Genomic DNA, 20,251 nt, shown 5'->3' with positions numbered 1-20,251 from the left:
TCTTCCACCGACAAAAGGTTTCATGGCTGAGTTGGAAACACGATATTATTATTTTTTTTTTCTTTTGGTTAAAATAATTGGAATAATCTTATTTTTAATGGTGGAAAGTGGTGATTAAACTAATTTTATATTACATTATTATTATTATTATTATTATTATTATTATTATTATTATATGTACATATAGTTGAGTTTTTGTCAAAGATACAAGTTAAATCAAAGAAAAAAGTTAATAACAATCATAACTTCTCATTTGTTTTTGGCAAAATTAGATAGTTTTTTTAGGACAAGACAATTTGATTAGAGAAGAATAAAGATCATGTTTATTACGGAAGTTTATGGATAAACTAAAATGACAAATTATTCTTGAAAAGAGTGAGAAAGTATCGTCGATGCCAAATTATTGATAAACTAAGACACACTAACTATTCGTAGTTACAATCGTTAAGAGGTACCAAACTATCATAGATAGTCGGTAAAATGAGAAACTAAGGAGGCGTACCCTCAAATTTTTAGATAGTTTATTTAAAACAAAATTTAAAAGTAATAATGTACATTGACTTTGTTGTTAAATAAAAATATAATACAAAATAAATCTAAAGTTTTGTATAAAGATTTGATTAGAGATGGTTTAAGTTATTTACATATATCTTTTACCAATTATTAATCATAATTGAGATATTGTTTAATTTTAGATTTGACATAAGTTTAGACTAATAGTATTTATTTTTTATTTTGAGATGAACTTAGTTAATTACTAAAATCCTACAAACCTAGTTTTGTTGTTATAATATCAAAGTTTAATTTATTTAGTTAAGTTTAGTTTAAATATAACTTCTCATTATTTTGACAAATTTACATAATTCAATTCAAAGTTACAATATCAAAATTAAAAAGCACAAAAAGGTAGGTATTGTATTTGTTTTTAAATAAAATTACAATCTTAACTAATTCTATATAATTAGAGATAAATTAAGTTATTCACTAAAATCTTAGTTAATTTTGTAAAAGTGTAGGACACACTATATAATTTAGTCAAAACAAAAGATATATTTTTATTAAGATAATTGTGATTAATATTAAAATTATTTCGGTTAGTAGTTATTATTTTAATTGGTTTTGGTAAGACTTGTGATTATGATAGTGGGTATCTTAAATGAGTTGAAAATACCCAAAAATCCAACTTACTTATATGTTTTATGTCTCTAGGATCCTCTTGGACCTAACTTTCCAAAATATTACATTAATGTAATTAAAATAATTATAATATATATTTATATATTATGTGGGTATATAGGTGTATAATTGAAGCATGATTAATGGCAAAATTTAATGAACATTGTTCATTCCGAGGCAATCTTAGAGTAAACAAATTATTTGTTTTATCATTAATTGAGATTTGTACCATTAATTTAATGCTCACTCTCTTCATCACCAAAATCAAGTATCATTGTACTCGTATAAAACAAAAACTTTACATTATAAAAATACTTGTATAAATATATAATGTATAAGGGTCTCTTCGCAAAATGGCCAGTCTTTTAAAGTCATTTTGTACTCTAGTCTAGTTTTAATAATTTTTTACAAAATGACATCTCATAATTTAAACAGCTAGTCGAAAATTTAGACTGGTGGTCGAAAAATTTAAACTGCCGGTCATAAAATTTAGACAGCTGGTCAAAAAATTTAGAGAACTGGTCGAGTTTTAGACAGATGTCATTTTGCAAAAATTATCAAAAGTAAATTTAGACTGGTGGTCGAAAAATTTAAACTGCCGGTCAAAAAATTTAGACAGTTGGTCGAAAAATTTAGACAACTGATCGAGTTTTAGCAGATGTCATTTTGCAAAAATTATCAAAAGTAGGCTAGAGTACTGTAGTGGACAAAATTCGTATACTTGAAAAATAATAGTCCAACAAGCAGTCAGTCAGCCCAATAAGCTATCTAACTAGCCAAGAAGGCCCAAAGCCCATGTAAAATAGGCTCGCATATACAAAGTACCATCCAATTACCCAAAACCATACCCGGACCCGAATTCGGATACACTCAGTCAGCCAGGGACCTTGAAACAGTCAAGGCTCCCATCACGTTCGCCAAGAATCTCGGAATAAAACCACTTGGAGCGAGTCAAGCGAAGGAGAAAGACGGAGGAGGACGGAACGAGGAGGAGGACAATAAATAAGACCATCAGAGGTTGAGAAAAGGCATCAAATAATCACTGAACTTTCTTTACTCTCTAATTGAAACGAAGGCTACTCTATTTCTGAGCAATCCAGTCAAGCAAGACTAATTAGTCAGTCTGATTGGACCTGACCTAGTCGCTTGACTCCTCCGTCATCGCCACCGTCACTCTGACCATTTTACGACTCCTTCATCCATCATCATTTCGACTATTTATATCTTAATTTTATTACTTTCTATTAGCTCTCGTTACAACCCGACTGACTTGAGCGTCGGAGTCCCTTTGGCTGACACCCCACCGGTGCTCCCAATTGAACTCTCGTCTCTCTTCTTTTTGTTATTGACAGGTTGCTGGTGCCCATCTAATCAATTGTAGGAAATCACCTCTACAAGTACAAAATCATTAAAAAAAAATCAAATTTCACAATTTCTCAATGTATAACAACAAACAAACAATAATAGTCAATACTTGAGGTCCCATAACCTTATTTAATCATTTGTGGCTAGTTCATTTTAGTAATGTTATTGTTGTTTACTTAAAAATGCAAACTAGTTATTGGCCAAGATAGGGGGTGGTAATTATATAATCATTTATGGCTAGTTCATATTTATTAATGTTATTGCTGTTTTCGTAAAAATACAAACTAGTTATTGGCCAAAATAGGATGGTAATTTGTGTTCGTGTTGTGTGGAATCTCATGTATTACATGTAAATGTTAAACTTAAACATGATCCATTTAATAATTGTGTGAAAAAAATCAAACCTAATCTGACCTATTTATAAATAGGTTAGCACGACATGATCTGTGTAATCTTAGTTCGAAAAAAATTATATTTGATTTGTGTCAATATGTTAAGTTGTCGACCCATTAACCTATTAATAACATATTTAACATGTTTATAACTTGATTATGACCTACTTATTACTCATTTAACACTACCGTAACATGTTTATAATCCTTTTTAACACTAAAATGATTTGTTTATGACACTTAACATAATTTTTATAACAAAATTTTTCGCATTATTTTTGGACTAGACAAGTCTACTCAAATTGATTTATTTAATAAACGAGTTGAACATGTCAATCCCAAAATAACTCAAACTCATTTAAGATAAACTAAAACATGTTTATTTCGAGCAAATTTTGAGTCGTGTTATCACGTCTAACCTATTTTGTCGCCCCTAACTGAGCATGTGTGGGGTTTAAATTCGAAAAAATTACAAAACACATTATTTTATTATTAAATTTATGTGTGCACACAGTAGCAAGACAAAAAATAATTTTTAATGAAAGTGAAAATTTAAATAATTATATTAAACATACAATATATGCATTAATATCAAGTTATTAAGATACAATAGTATAAAGATAAAAATAAAAGGCAAAATATAAACATTTAGAGATTAAAATAAAAACAAGTTTGGCAGGGGCATTATAGCAAAAGTTTATACAAATAGGACTAAAATGTTAAAAAAAAATTCAATAATAACTTTGTCCTATTCTCAATCTGCCAATGGGTGTGTATACGACCTATATTTGGTTAAGACGAGCCAAATTCATGCCTAGAGCTCCTCAAAACCGAAGGTCCCTAAATAATAAAAAAAAAATTGATTAAAACTAAAAAAATTAAAATTATATAATTTACCCAAATTAAAAAATTATAAATTTTTAAATACAATTTTCCTAGGACTCCTAAATTGTCAGGGCCAACTCTACTTTACATAAATTCATATAGTAACTAATCCAATCATTTAAAACTTTCATACATAGTAACACTTATTAGAGTTCTTTATTGACTTAAGCATAGAAATTCAATAGTTTCTTAGGCTTAAGCCATTTTTCTGAGATGACCAAGTAACCATGGCTACTTTTATAGAGCTTGTTCTTTATTTAATGTCACCAACCAAAGAACACAATTATAAGGAGAGGAAAATGACCATGGAGCCCTTGGGTGCTTACTTTGAAACTATGAAAGAGAAGATGATAATTATGAAGTAAGGAACATGGCCATGTACCCTTCTGGCAGCTTAGTTTGAGACCACACATGAGAAGAGAACAGGATAACTCATGAGGAACATGGCCATGGAGCCCTCGGCTTCTTATTTGAGCTAGGTTTTGGTATAGCTCAACCACACATGAGATTACAATAACTGAGGAACATGGCCTAGTTCTGAACCAATTTCTTGTAAACATTTTGACTTTATATTGACAAAGACAATGACCATATTTATAGAGTAATTCTGATCAAGTAAAATAGTTCTTGTCTTGTGTGTTGATCTTATGAAAAGGGTAACTTTTTTTCTCATTACCTTTTGCCATTCTTTTAATGCTTGAAGCCTATCAAAATGTTAGCACACACACAAATTCATGAAGAACCAAGAAAAAACCAGATCAACACATCATCCAAATCACCTCCACAATTGTTGTTTCTCTAAACTAAATCTCAATTGCTACGCAAGTATCGAGAAATGCTCGATTATGGAATTGTAATTGGTTTCTCGAAACAAAATCAGTTGCTATGCAAGTATCCAGAAATGCTTGATCACATATTTGTAATCGTATCAAGAAATGCTCGATCACGCAACTGTAATTATGTAAAAGTATTCTACTTTAGTTTATAGACATGTTTTTCAAAACTATATCAATCGCTATGCAAGTAAAAGTAATAAGAAATAATCTATCATGTAATTGTCAGAGTAAAATCACATAATCGACTCTTTCAGCTACTTCTTTTGAATATATCAAAGAAATATCAAAGATACTATACAAGTACCCAAAATTTCTCAAATGTCAAACTTTTTCAAAGCAAACCGCATACCCGACCACTATGAGGTATGGACACACCTATTGTTAGATAACAAGAGCTATGTTCTGATGTCTCATTAGAAATACAATGCATACACAAAAAAATAAATTCTCACTTTCGTTTCTATATCATTTAATCATTTAGAACCAATAACACAAATAAATCATATGCTACAAAAGTTTTTCTCTTTCAAGCTAAACCAATTCCAATTTTATAAACTTTGTTCAAGTTCTATCCATTACACATTACAGTTGTGTCTACAAAAGCTATATGGAATAAGAAAATCATAAAAGTTTAAAGAACTCGTATCGATTATTATGCAACTATCTAAAGTTCTCCAAATCACACATCTTACTCCAACATATTCTAATCTCAAATTACAAACACACCTGAATACTGTTAGATGTTTTTCTCTTTCAAGCTAAACAAATTCCAATTTTATGAACTTTGTTCAAATTTCCATCCATAACACATTACAATTGTGTCAACAAAAGCTATATGAAATAAGAAAATCATAGAATTTAAAGAACTTACATAGATTATTATGTAAGTATCTAAAGTTGCTCAAATCACATATTTTACCATTTGAGCTGTAAGTACTCAAACATATTCTAATCTCATATTACAGACCACCTAAATACTATTAGATGACAAGTGCTATGTTCTAATGTCCCACTAGAAATACAATACCAATAAATCAAGAGTTTATACATTTTTAAACCTATGTTTTGTCTCAGTACTTGTTTGAACCCTAAGTTTTGACATATTATTTTTTGGACCTATATTTTCTAAAATAGTTCAAATAGACCCTAAACCCGATTTTGATCAAAGTTTTTTGAACTAAAATCACAAATAATTTATCAAACTAACAACTCAGAACAATATAGTCATTCTACTTAAGAATCATTCTACTTAAGAACTGTGTTGTTATATTCAATTTTTTGTTCATTAAAATCAAATTTAGGGGCTTATTTGACTATTTTACAAAATACAGTTTAAAAGAATAATTTATCAAAACATAAGGTCCAAAAAGGTATAAACCCATAAATCAATTCACTCTCTTTTCTATTTAGAACCAATAACACAAATCAATCATCTGCTACAAAGGTTTCTCTCTTTCAAGCTAAACAAGTTCAAACTTCCAACCATCCATAACACATTACAATCATCTATGATAAAAATGAAAATCATACAAGTTCAAAGAACTTATATCTCATTATGTAAATACCTAAAGATGCTCAAATCTCTAATTTTATTGGAGTAAATGATGTATCTGACTGAGCTTATTATGTAAGTCTCAAGCATATTCTGATCTCATATTTACTGGAAAGCAAACCACATTTCACATTAAAAAGCAATACTTTGCTATAAACATATTCCCACTTTCTTTTCTATATCATTTAATCAATTTTGAACCAAAAACACAAATCAGTCATCTGTTACAAAAGTTTCTTTCTTTCAAGCTAAACAAGTTCAAATGTTATAAACTCTGTTCAAATTTCCATCCACAATATATTACAATTGTCTCTACAAGAAGCTACAATGAAACCAAAAAACATCATAAAAAGTTTAAAGAACTTGCCTTTCAGCAGCATCAGCAACAATGGGCAATCTGGGCAACTGTCCCAACAAGCAAGAAGAAGACCCATAAACCAAACACACCAAAAGGAAGAGAAAAACAGTACTATCCAAGCTCATCAACACATCCAACCCAACCCCATCTTTTGGATTGAAGCTTCTCTCCAAAAGATCAGGAAATATCAACAGCACATCAAGAACAATAGCTTGCATAGTGTTAAACCTCACATATCTACTGAAATTCCGGTTCCTCACCACAACAAAATAGAGTGTCAAAAACACTAAAAACCCATTTAAGGGAAAGCTCTTGAACACCTTTATAGCTGGTATCAATGGCTGAAGGAGTGTTTGAATGGGAGCGAACTGGGTTATGACATATTTCCCATACTGTACACCATCAAAGAAAGGGTAAAAGTAACAAATGGCTGAAATGAGTCTATCTGGTGCATCAACTGAGTTGCTTTCCTTGCATTGAACGGTAAATACTCTTCTGGGTGTGATTGGGATTGTTGATTTGTGGCCAAATTTGGTGAGAGTGAGAAAAGATGGAGTCTTTTGGGAGAATAAGAAGGTTGAGCTATGTGGTTTGTTTGAGAGGTTCAAAGGGTTTACTGATAAAGGTGAAACGAGGTTGGAAGTAGCCATGGTTTGTAAGGAAAACAAAGGTTTTGGCTTTGCTTTTCCAATATGACCAGGGAAAAAGCTCAAAGCTACCGAGTAGAAGGAGGAGGCTAGAAGAAATGTAAGGGTGAGAATGAGATATTTATTGTGGTGGTCCAAAACAAATATCTTCCTCAAAATTTATTTATTTTAAATTAGAAATTTGTCGTTTTTTGTAAATTTATTTTGATGACAAGCACTCAGTGAGTGGTACTGCTCTACTGTAAATACATTGTTTTTCAATCCATTTCTTCATACATTAATATGAATAATATAATTTTTTTTTTTTTTTTGTAATTAATAACTTTTTACATAATTTATAAGTAATTATAATTTGATATAAAAATATACTTTGGGTATGTTTGGTACTCCGAATTATACGGTAGTATTATATTATATTGTATTATTAAATATAAATAATGTGCAATAAGCTCGCTTGCTTAGTTTTATTTATAGAATTTATTAATTATTTTTATTAAATTTATATTAATGTCATATAAATTTTAAATAAATATTTCTATTTTAATTAAATAATTTATTTATTTTTGTTTAAGTTTATGTTTATTTTACTTTTTGAATATTTTTGTTTCTATATTATATATTATATGTTTAATGTAATATTAAATATTATACATGTATTTTAAATTTAAGTTTCTTGCTTTTTTTTATTTTTAAATTTTGTTGCTAATTGACAGAAGATTATATTATATGTTTAATATGATATTATTCTAATTATTGAGTTTAAGTTTAATTGAATTTTATTTAGGTTATAAAATATATAATTTTATTATTTGTAAATAATTATCATTGTAAAATATTTAAAAAAAATTATATTTTAATTAGTTTAATTATTTATTATTTTTAAATAATTATCATAGTAAAATATCTAAAAATATCATATTTTAATTATTTATTTTATTTTATTTAAGTTTAAGTGTTTATAAACTACAGTTAAATATAAGAATATTTTGTTAAATTTAATAATATTCCGTTAAAGTTAATATTAAAAAAATAAAAAACCGTTAAAACCAATCATTTTCGTTATTTACACACTTATTATATAGAAGAGATATAACATATTTTTTTATATGTGTTTATACATTTTTGGATCATGTGTTTTGTCCAATTACCTATTTGGAGGGTGTGTTTTGTAAAATTGTTCAAATAGAATCCTAAACTCGATTTTGGTCAAAATTTTTTGAGCTAAAATTACAAATAACTCATCAAACTAACAATTTAAAATAAAAACAAAATCATTTTGCCTAACAAATGTGTTGTTATATTTAATTTTTTTTCTTCATTAAAATTTAGTTTAGGGGTTTATTTGAACAATTTTACAAAACACAGGGTCTAAAAATAAATTTGTCAAAATACAAGATCCAAACAGGTAATGAGATAAAACACATGATCCAAAATGGTATAAACCCTTTTATATAGTAGTGTGTTTATCATTAACTTTTATTAAAATATTTTATATTTATATATAAATATAAGTCAATACCAAATGTTATAAAACACAATTCATTATAATACAATACATCAAAGACACCTCTCCTATTTTAAAATATAATATACTTACTACCCTTATAGTTACACAATTACTTTTAAACACAAAAATAAATATAAATGGACAAATTTCATTTAACAAATGATATAAAGATAAAGAATTAAGAGAAATTTACATATATTTTTTTATATGTACTAATTTTAGTTCATAAAACATATATGTGTGTATGTCTATAGATATTTAATATGAGGTTAAAAAGAAAACCATGAAATTTGTATATTTAAAAACACCAAAACCTTTTTCTTTTATGTAAATACTTTTAAATATATATATATTAGTTTTTTTTTAAAAAAAAATGTCAAGAATTAAGAATTAATAAGACAAAATTAAAGGTTTTTATGAATTTTTATTTTTTATATTGGGTGTGCGGATTAACTTTTTCAATATATTATTAATTATTGAATAACTTTTCATTGATGTTGTACTTAGAAGTTATAAAGATAAACGACAATAATTAGAAAGAGAAAAACAATTTTAGATATAAACGACAATAAATGTTAAAACGACAAATTTACAGATAAACGACAATTATTGAAACAACAAATTTAGTATAAAACGATAATTATTTGTAGAAACGACAGCTATTGGTGAACGATAATTTTAGTAAAAACGACAATAATTGGTAAAACGACGATATAAACGACAGTTATCTTTAAGAAAAAGACCATTTATGTAAAAACGACAATTTTAGTAGAAACGACAATGTTTATAAGAAACCCCGATACAGCAAACGACATATATTTCTTTGTTTTTTTTCTTTCTCCTTTTTTCCACGATTATATATATCTTTGTTTCCCAATTACAATTACAGATCCTTTTTTAAAAAAAGAGAACGCATTATAACCTAATATTTCTTGTATCAAAATATCGCAATCAAATTCATCCCAAAAAAAAAAAATTATTCACAAAATTTCCCAAAAAGTTTCAAAAGAAAAAAAAAAGATAGAGATATTAGAAATAAATGAGTCTTTTCCCTTCCAACAAAATTGTTACAACAATCCAGTGCAAACTCAGATTAGAAAATAATAACCTAAATATTTTCCTAAAAAAACAATAAAAGTGACAATAATGTAAACCAAGGCCCACTAATCGTATTGGGCTTAGATAGCCAAAGAGGCCCAAATAGCAAGCCCACTCAAAACGACATGAACTCCATTCTTCGAGTTCGAACCAGACCCATCGCCAACCGGACCCTGAGCAGTCTCCGGCGAAAGGCTCTCCGCCGGATTCGGTGGGCTGCTACTCGACGGAAACATCGATGGAGAATCTGTCGGAGTCTCCGAACTCGAAGGAATCGAAGACGACGCTTCGGGTGTAGCCGCAATCACCGGACTCTCCGCTGCCGGCGCCGCACCGACCGGGCTCAACTCTGGCGAACTAACTGGAGCCAAAGACGGAGGGGAAGCCATTGGGGCAGGAGTCACAGAAACCGGAGACGTACTTGGCGGAGAAACAGTCGGGCTAACCACTGGAGAAGCTTTCGGAGTATTGGATGGAGACTTAGCCGGCGAAACAGACGGAGAAATCACCGGAGAAGGAGATTTTGTCGGAGAATGAGCCGGAGACTTCGAGTGGGATGGTGAGGACGAAAAGGGTGTCGGGGAATGAGCGGGAGCAGAGTGCGGCGGCAGCGGAGGCGGAGGCGGCTTGGTGGTTGGTTTAGGAGAAGGAGCGGGTGCATTGTCGGCTTGTACCATAGACGAAGAGAGTAGTAAGAAGGAGAGTACAACCACCCAATGCATGATTACAAGTATGATTTGGGACTCAGTTTTTTTTGGGGTGAAATTATAGGGTTAAAGGTTGGGTTTTTAAGAGAACGTTGGTACCTTTTGAGAAAGTTGTAGCAAAATATGACCGTTAAGAGAGTGAGAGAGAGGACAGTGTGACCGGCTATAGCAGGTGAAGGAGTCGTTGGTTGTCACGAGGTGACTGGTTTGACCGGTAAGTTTGTCGTGGAGTTTTTTTCGATAGTCTGTCGTGGAGTTAGATTCTCTTGTCTTGGTTTAAATGTTAATCACAACACTAATCGTTGATTATATTAAAAAAAGGGTAATGAAAGTGATTCACTTTTTTTGAAGTTAGTGACTAAAGATAAAATGGGTGAAAATTAATGGTTTTGGATTTAATTTTTTTTTTTTTTTTATATGACCTTATTTGGTTTTTATCATTGATTTTTGAACCATGATTTGTGGATAACTGTCCCCACCACTAAAAAAATTATAAAAGGTATGTTAGTCATTGTTTAAAATAATTTATCAGTTTTCTTAAAATTGTTAAAGATAATGTGAGTATTTACAAGCAATTTTCATTTAGTGACTAAAGATAAATTGGTCAACTTTGGGTTTTTGTTTTATGTTTTAATAACCTTATTTGGTTTAGAATATTTCCAATAGAGTGCAAAAAAAAAAAAGTTAATGCAGTATTATATTTAACACATCTTACCAAAAGTATAACTTCAATGGTATTTCAAAAAGTGTATCAAATTTGGATAAAGTTAAAATTTGGATCCTTATCCAAAGACATCAAAGAAACCCGTTCACATATTACCCGATTGCAGAATTCACAGAAACATATGGAAGATTTAGTGAGTTACAGCAAACAGAAAGAAAATTAGATGATTTGTTGTACAAAGAGGAAGTCTTTTGGCATCAACGATCCAAAATACAATGGCTAAAAGCTGGAAACCAAAATACAAAATTCTTTCATCAAAAGGCAAGAGAGCGACAAAAGAACAATTCAATTAAAGGTACTTTTTTTTATTTTACTTTATATTTTCATTTTCAAATATCTTCCCTAATAAGCTTAATTAGTCAGTTGTGAAATATTGGCTAACAAAGTCTATATAACAATTGGGGAACTTTTCAAGTCAAGAAATAATTATAATATAAAGATACAAAACCAACAATAAAATATGACAGACATTTTCAATGATGGAAACGAATAGTGCACAAGTGATAGTGAGATCAGGGAGATCACAATGAAGTTCTACAATTCTCTCTTCACTTCTTCATCTCCTTCAGAAGAACAAATTGAATAATTATTACAAGGAGTTCATACTTTTGTATCATATGAGATAAACATGAGTTTAGAAGCCCCATTTTCTCTAGAGGAAATAAAAGATGCAGTCTTCTCTATGCATGCAGATAAAAGCCCAGGTCCAAATGGTATGAGTGCAGTGTTTTACCAAGAACATTGGGATATTGTTGGCCTGTTAGTATCAAGAAATATTTTAGAATGCTTAAATGGAAGTGAAGATTTGTCTACAATTAACTCAACATTGGCTACTCTGATTCCAAAGGTGAAAAATTTAGTTGCTATCAGTGATTTTCGACCAATTAGTATTTGCAATGTCCTATACAAATGCATTTCCAAGGTATTAATTGATAGATTAAAACCTTTCCTAGTTTCACTCATCAACTCTACACAAAGTGCTCTTGTCCCAGGAAGACTCATTACAGATAATGCACTTATTACCTATGAGTGTCTTCATAATTTAAAATCTAAGAAGTTAGGGAGGAAATCATTCGCAACAATGAAATTAGATATGAGTAAGGCGTACGATAGAGTTGAATGGATTTTTGTGGAGAAAATGCTTCTTAAGATGGGATTTCGCCCTTACTGGTTAACAAATTAATAAAATGCGTATCTTCAGTCCGATATTCGTTTCAAATTAATGGATTAATCAATGGCGAAGTAACTCCATCAAGAGGATTGAGACAGGGGGACCCTCTATCACCTTAATTTTTCCTGGTTTGTGTAGAAGGATTTTCAGCTTCAATTCAACAAACGGAAAGTAAAAAGGATATAAAGGGACTAAGAATAACTAATAGAGCTCATTTCATTACCCATTTATTCTTTGCGGATGACAACCTCATTTATACAAGCTATACAAAACATATTTTCTCTATACTCAACATGTTTAGGACAGGTAAAGTTTTAATCCACTGTAATCAAATTATAAAGACACAATTAAGACATTCACTAATAACTAGCTCTAATTAGAGATATCAATTCATAAGTTTCCATTTTTTCAAATATATCCAAAATCAGTGTCTTCCTTCCTATGCAGATGATCAACTTTACAAAGTTTTTGTCATACTTTTCTCCAAATACTTCAAAAGAGATTGGCACTTTGTATACACCTTGTCTAAACGTGCAAATGATTGATTCCATAGAAACATGTGTAGAGTCCAAGAACTTTACTTAGCTAGTTAGATAGTAGTATTATAATATTTATAGTATTATCTTTTTAACTGTGGATTTTTGGTTAAGACCGGGATTTATTTGGACACTCATAGTAGTACTTCTAGATTTTCTAAGTTTAACCTATAGTTTAAGAATATTAATGTTAACCTAAGGTTTGATTAATATGGCTGATATTAAGGATAATATTTATTATACTATATGGTTTAGATAAGAACCAATAGGATTTTAAGCACATGTTATGTATGGGTGATTAAAGGATTAAGTATTTTGAGGATTAAATTTAATAAGGGTAAAGTTTGAATGCTCTAAGGTCAGTCAGCAGCTTTGAATACGTTTAAGGGCTTAGTCAAGGCTGTTTACTCATTTTGAATTAAGCTAAAAATGTGTAATTTCGTGTTTAAATAATCAGCGAATGCCGATATATCGCAGCTATAGGGGCGATATATCGCAGCACGTAGATACGGAAAACACGAAACGATGCACGTTTGCCTCGGGCATATTGGTCTAGGCAATATATCGCCTATAGGGGGCGATATATCGCCTCCTTCAGCATATTTTGAATGCTTTTGAATTCGTTTTCCATTCAACCATTCAACATTTTGATAAGTCCAGCATCTTTTTGAATGAGTCTTCAGCCTCTGCTGAACGATTATTCAAATTATTTTCACCTAAAAAGCCATTATTTTTATTCAAGTTAAATCAAGATCCTTTCATTCCTAAACTCTATAAATTGGACCTAGTACCCATCCATTATTCATCTTTTGCTCTAAGTTCAGAGGCTGCAAGTTGCGAGGTGAGTGTGAGAGTGTAAACACTTGGGTGGGGAAATCATAAGATTGATCACCTTGGTTTTATTTTATTTTAAGTTCTCATAGTCTTCTACTCAGCCTCTAACCTTAATCTTTAATTTGGTTAGGAAATCTAAGTTCTTGAGCAAAAAGGTTTTGGTAAGTATTTTTCTCAATGGTTTAGTCCTTCCATTCCTTTCAATTCTCTTCTTCTCTATACTCACTCTTTTTAATGGTTCTTAGGAGTGTTCCAAAGTCCCACCTCTATCCTCTTATCTCGATATTTTGGTAAGGAAAATAGGATAGAATCTATATGTTATATGTTTATGTTATCTTATGTTTTTATGTTATGATAAGTGTTATGATATGTATGTTTGTAGGCTTGGGCATATGACCCATATGACTAACAAGACCCCAAATAGATTATGGGCATATGACCTGCTTAGCTAGTAGGACCCCACTAATCTCATGGGCATATGACTTGTTTAGTCTATGGGACCCCAAGTAATAATGGCCATTATAGTATGTGTATGATAAAAGTGTAATGTATGTTATGTTATGTTTTTTATGTTTCTTATGAAATCTATTGTTATACCCAAAAATTGGAGATCAAGGACGTGACAATAGAGGTGACAAATGGCAGTACATAGTCAGTAAAAGACACATTAATAGTCAATAAATACATTGACTCCTCAGAGTTGTGATAAAGTGACCCGGTAGACTGACGAAGAATTTGGACTGCTTGAAAGATGTCATAACCAAGCCAAGTGCACCTTGGTCCTAGGAGGCTAAGGAGAATGCATCCTAGGAGGCTAAGGAAAAGAAGTCCCATGCAAGCCAAGGATTGGGACTTAGATTTCAGCCAAGGGAAGGCTACATAATGTCTGATCGGACATGGTTGAAGATGCCAAAGGGAGAGATGCCTCGGACTTATCCAAGCTGAGATGCCAAGTGAAGTGCCTCGGACTTGTCCGAGGTGAGATGCCAATGAGGATGGCTCGGACCACCTTGGTCCGAGGAGAAGGCCACAAGGTCCGATCAGACCTTGATTGGAGGAGGTATGCTCGGACTTGTCCGAGGTGAGAAGCAAGAGGAAAATGCCTCGGACCACTTTGGTCCGAGGAGAAGGCAAGAGGTGCTTGGCTCGGACCACCTTGGTCCGAGGAGAGCCAAGCATGCATCGCCTTGAGCCAAGGAAAGCTTGAAGGAGTAATCAACATGCATGTGAGACTACGTTAAAATCCCCGGAATGACTTTAGCAAGAATCGGTCTGGGCACCCAGGAATCTCTCATTCCTCACTCAAATTGAGGAATCTGTTGTATTTTATATATTTTTTGTAATTTAAATATAAGATGAATAATAAAATATCCCTATCTAAAGGGGATATCAGTTGAGTATCACAGGCCTATAAACAGAGGGCTTATGGGATGAGAGAAGGGCTTCTTCTGCTTCTTCTTTCTAGAGAGAGAAATTTGGGTCTGAGTATTCTAGAGAGAGAAAGTGCTGAAATAAGAGAGAATTCTTGTATTTTTGCAATCTGTACTGAAGAAAGTCAGTTGGCTCAGTCCATCTGATCTTGAGTACGGATCAATAAATCACAACTCTAAGTGGATTAGGCTATTACTGACAATCGGGGCTGAACCACTATAAAAATCTCCTGTGTTATTTACTTTTCCTGTTTAAAACCGTCTGTGTCGTTTTTATTTCTCTTGAAGGTTTGTCGTATTTGACGTTCTCACGTCGTTGGCTAAAAATGCAGTCAACATTTTGGTGCTTTCATTGAGAGCCTGAAGAGAAATACAGACGGTCCCTGAAGCAAGATGGCGCCTAAGAACACCAATACAGTCTCCAAGAAGACAGGCTCCTCTAAAGAGCCTGCTAGATCTGAAGGTCCTAGCCCACAAAATCATGAGAATGAGCCTAGAGTCATGCTCGAGGACGTGACTCCAGAAGTTGAAGAGCTCCAAGAAGCCATGGGGGCCTTCCAGGAGGAGATGGCACAATTCCACGCTAGGCAAGAGGCGTTTGCTGAAGAGATGGCCAGGCAGAGAGTTGCGTTAGAGCAGCAAAGACGCGATATGGAGGCTAGAAGCGAGGAGCTCAGACAACAACAGGAGGAGGTCGACCGGAGACATCGTGAAGCAGCACTTGCTTTAGAGGCAGCTACCCAGTTGGCCCAAGCCAATGCCCAAGCTGCAGCACGAGGAGGACTCCCTCCAGGAGCAAGGACCACAGAAGCTGGTGGTAAGAACAATGATAGACCAAGGAGGGGTGGTAACAACCCACCTAGTCGTGAGGAAGATGGAGTCCGATCGCACACTACCTCAACCCAAGGGGAGCACTCTAGAACCCCCTCCAGAAGTCACCGATAGGGTAGTAAGAAGACTCCACCTGGGCAGGAGCAAAATAAAGCTCCTAGAGAGAAGAGGACCTCACAGTTCAAAGATGGGCATGGTAGGGATGAGGTTGATAGTCATCCCACCAACCAATCCAAGGAAAAGGAGGGGCACAACCCACAAGGAGAAGAAAAATGCCCAGAGCGCGCCAAAAAGCCTCCACTGCACCCGGACCAGCAGCGTAGCAGGAGAGAGGGAATCCCACATAGTAAGCCCTCTAGGAAATCGAAGGATCTAAGGGATGTTATCACCGACAAGAGGAGGACCGTCCCGGTCGAAGGGCAAAATCTGGACCGCCCTACCAGTCAAGTAGAAATACTTGACGGTGGCGCGCCAGATGGTAATGCCCGACCAGGTGGTCAAGACCTTGGAACCTCATCAGTTGCACCAGCCATCCAAGCCCAGCTTGACATGCTAGCAGCTGCAGTGCAAGGTTTGTCGAAACGACCTTCCGAGATAGATGAGATCGACTACCGGAGTGGTAGCCCATTTTGTGCTCGAATTAGAGCAGCCCAGCCACCAGCAAAGTACAAAGCACCGGTACTGCCAATTTATACCGAAAAGGCAGACCCGATAAGACATGTAGGGAAATTCGAAGATCAGATGGAACTGCTTGGAGTGAGTGATGACTATCGGTGTACAGTCTTCCCCACCACCTTGACGGACACTGCCCAGGAGTGGTATTGGAGGTTTAAGCCAAACTCCATTACCTCTTGGGAGGCATTCAGGAAGGAGTTTTGCAGACAATTCAGCACTGCCCGGACTCCACCAATTTATGCCAATGACTTGGCAGATATCAAACAAGGAAAAGATGAGTCTCTAAAGAACTATATACAGAGATTCATGAGAGAAGCCAATAGAGCAACCGCTGTAGGAGACGAGGGGAAGATGGTTGCCATATCTGCTGGGATAATTTATCGGAGTCCTCTATGGGACAGCATCCATCGCCATCCAATGTCAACACTTCAACAATTTCTTGACCGGGCGGAAAAATATATGAATTTGGATGATGCGATAGAGAAAGGGGAGAATGGCATAAACAACCCAGGCAGACCAACTGACTCTCCTAGTGATGGTGGAAAGAAACGTGAAAATAATGGGTCTGACCACCATGAGGAAAAGAAAGCAAAGTTGAGTTCAAGTGAAAAGCCAACCAAGTATGAGCCTCAATTCACTAACTACACCACTCTCTCAACCAGCCGAGCAGAGATATATCTTGCTAGCCAAGAAGAGGTTCCCTACAAGAAGCCTCCACCCATCAGGAGAGAGATGAGGAAGAGAGACGTGAACAAGTTTTGTCGCTTCCATGAAGATTATGGTCACGACACGAATGAATGCAACCACCTCAAGGACGAGATAGAATTTCTTCTCCGGTCGGGCAAGCTGAGGAAGTACCGGGTGGAGACACCCCAAGGAGAAGGAGGTAGCAACAACTCTGGTCTCAAGCGTCAAAGATCTCCACCCTTGCAGCCTGGACCTGTGGACTTCACCTTAGACACTATATGTGGAGGTCCACACTTGGCTGAGGAGAGCAACTAAGCAAAGGAGAAGTATGCTGAGGAGGAGTGCTAGGAGCAGGAATCACTGGAGTGGCGTGCACATAGAGCATCGAAGGAGATATTATTTTTAAATACCGCTTTCAGAGTGGTAGCTTGGTTTCGAGTTTTTAGACTTGTTATTTAAGTTTGGTGTATGAACTGATTATTTGCTAACCAGTCATTTTATTTTGAACAATTTTGGTTGTTTAAGACTCGTTATTAGACATGTTTTGTCCATTTTAATTTACGAGTAATAAAAGAGACTACGCGCAGCGTGGTCGATTCTTGCTACAAATATGCATGTGTGTTAGTTATCCGAGCAGTGTTCAACTGGTCGATATGTTCAAGCAGTGTTCAACTGCTTGAGTATTTTCCATATATTCTATGTGTTTCACGAGTAATTAACTGCTCGAACAGATTCGGTCAGGTAGCAAGTGACTAAGGATCTTTCAACCCTCAACCACCTGGGGGGCACATGGGGTATACTGGTATATAACTTAACACAGGCAATAAGAGCACGAGTTAATATATCTGTTTTTCGGCTGACTTGTAAATTTTCGAAGTCCAAAAAGGCCATTGAGCTAACTTGTTTGACAAAGCTTAAGTAACTTGGAATTTTTAAAATTTCAAGTTAGGAGCAGATATTCGTGTGACCATAAACATCATGCTCATAAAATGTTAGAGCAATAAGAGTGTGAGAAAGTATACTTAACATGGACTTATGAAATGTCTAGAATTTCTAAGTTAGAAAACTAAGTACTCATGCGAAAATATGAGGCACACACCAGAGTGACTTTACTCTTCACAAAAAACTTATAACTTTTTAAGTCTAGAGGAGACTTAGAATGTTTTTAAGTTAACAAGGAAAGGTAAAGTATAAATGCCAACAGCTACAAGTTTAGCTGATCAGGTGCAAAGTTTTCTTGCTCAGGAGAGCAGATACAACTTCCCTGGTCGGCTAAGCATGTATCATCGATCAACTTCCCTGGAGTGAATCAAACAAATGCATGCAAAATAAATGCTACATAGTGAAAAGTTGTCTTTGAGAGGAGAAGTCAAGTTTTCACCAAGATTGATTGAGAGAAATCAATCTCTCAAAATAATTATGGGAGGTTCGAACGAGGTGCTTTGATGGTTTTTCCTAAAAGTGCCCAAGCAAATGCATAAAAAATGTGGTGTCGAGCATACACCTTGAGATGGCCGATCGGATACATGCTGATCCAAGGAGCATCTCGCCTATGTCCAAGGATCTAGGCCCAGAAATTTTGTGCCTACGGTGTACGGGTCCAAGCAGCTGCATCCGAGTAGATGGCCCTTGCCTGAAGAGTGCATTCCTTGTGTCTAAGGATATATGCATCCGGTCGGACACTCATCCGAGCGGCTGTGTTAGTCCGAGCAGCCCATGCATCCGATGAGCCAAGATGACCCTTTGTGTCCGGTCGGACCTAGGTCCTTGGCACCTCAAGAGATGGGCTTGGACCCTAGCCCATGCATGCCAAGAGATAGACTTGGACCTTGGCCAAGGAGAGGCCACAAAGGGTCCGATCGGACCTTAGTTGGAGGAGCCAAATGCTTGGCTCGGGCCATGTCCGAGGAGAAGCCAAGCCATTGGCTTGGACCTTGGTTCAAGGAAAGGTCATGAAAGCTCCGATCGGACTATGTCCGAGGAGACCAAGCATGTGTGCCAAATGGTTGGCTCGGACCAAGTCCGAGGAGAGGTCCCATGCATGCCCAAAAGATGGACGTAGATTTTGGCCGAGGTCGCACAAGGTTCGATCGGACATAGTTGGAGGAGCCTAGTGCTTGGCTCAGACCTATCCGAGGTGAGCTTCAAGGAGATTGGCTCGGACCACCTTGGTCCGAGGAGAAGCCAAGGAGATTGGCTCGGACCACCTTGGTCCAAAGAGAGGCCACAAAGAGTCCGATCGGACCTTAGTTTGAGCTTCCAAGATGTGTGGCTCGGACATGACTGAGGTGAGCTTCCAAAAATATGTGGCTCGGACATGTCCGAGGAGAGCCAAAGTGATTGCCTTGGACCCATGTTCGAGGAGAGACAAGAAGTCCTAACATCCGATCGGATCACAATGCTAAAAAAAAAAAAAAAATTCGGGGCGTTGCCCCAAACCCCACGAACTCAACATCACAGAAATTCTAATCCTAGCGCAACCAAATTGAGGATATTCAACAACCTGTCTCTATACCATGATGATTTTGCAACATATACAAAGGGAGCTTATGTTTTCATTATATCAAGAAATATAATTTGAAAAAATCACAAGACAAGTTCTGTCATGGGAGTTTACGTGAAAGTTATCAACCGGATAGGAGCTTTTGAATGATCTCAAGAATATTTTGCTAGAAGAAAAGTTTATCATACGAGGGAAATCGTATAATAAACTTGGGGGGTAAATGCTATACCCAAAAATTGGAGATCAAGGACGTGGCAATAGAGGTGACGAATAGCAGTACATAGTCAGTAAAAGACACATTAATAGTCAATAAATACATTGACTCCTCAGAGTTGTG

The 20,251-nt window shown here is 34.7% G+C and overlaps 2 protein-coding genes across 2 annotated transcripts; both read right to left on the bottom strand.

The window, feature by feature from the left end:
- Window positions 1-3,478: 3,478 nt before the first annotated feature.
- LOC133783302 (protein TIC 20-v, chloroplastic) lies at window positions 3,479-7,315 on the bottom strand. Its single transcript, XM_062222881.1, has 2 exons — window positions 6,574-7,315; window positions 3,479-3,773 (listed from the first exon to the last, which is right to left on the bottom strand). The coding sequence occupies exons 1-2, from the start codon at window positions 7,212-7,214 to the stop codon at window positions 3,758-3,760; spliced, it is 657 nt and encodes a 218-aa protein (XP_062078865.1). The 5' UTR covers window positions 7,215-7,315; the 3' UTR covers window positions 3,479-3,757.
- Window positions 7,316-9,728: 2,413 nt separating this feature from the next.
- Window positions 9,729-10,589, bottom strand: LOC133784504 (vegetative cell wall protein gp1-like). The gene has a single exon (XM_062223823.1). The coding sequence runs from the start codon at window positions 10,536-10,538 to the stop codon at window positions 9,897-9,899; it is 642 nt and encodes a 213-aa protein (XP_062079807.1). The 5' UTR covers window positions 10,539-10,589; the 3' UTR covers window positions 9,729-9,896.
- Between the last annotated feature and the right edge of the window lie 9,662 nt (window positions 10,590-20,251).

The sequence above is a fragment of the Humulus lupulus genome, chromosome 6 (assembly GCF_963169125.1).
Source record: "Humulus lupulus chromosome 6, drHumLupu1.1, whole genome shotgun sequence".
NCBI classification, from domain to species: Eukaryota; Viridiplantae; Streptophyta; class Magnoliopsida; order Rosales; family Cannabaceae; genus Humulus; species Humulus lupulus.
The sequence above is the reverse complement of the archived record's forward strand: the minus strand, read 5'-3'. Positions and strand labels throughout refer to the sequence as shown.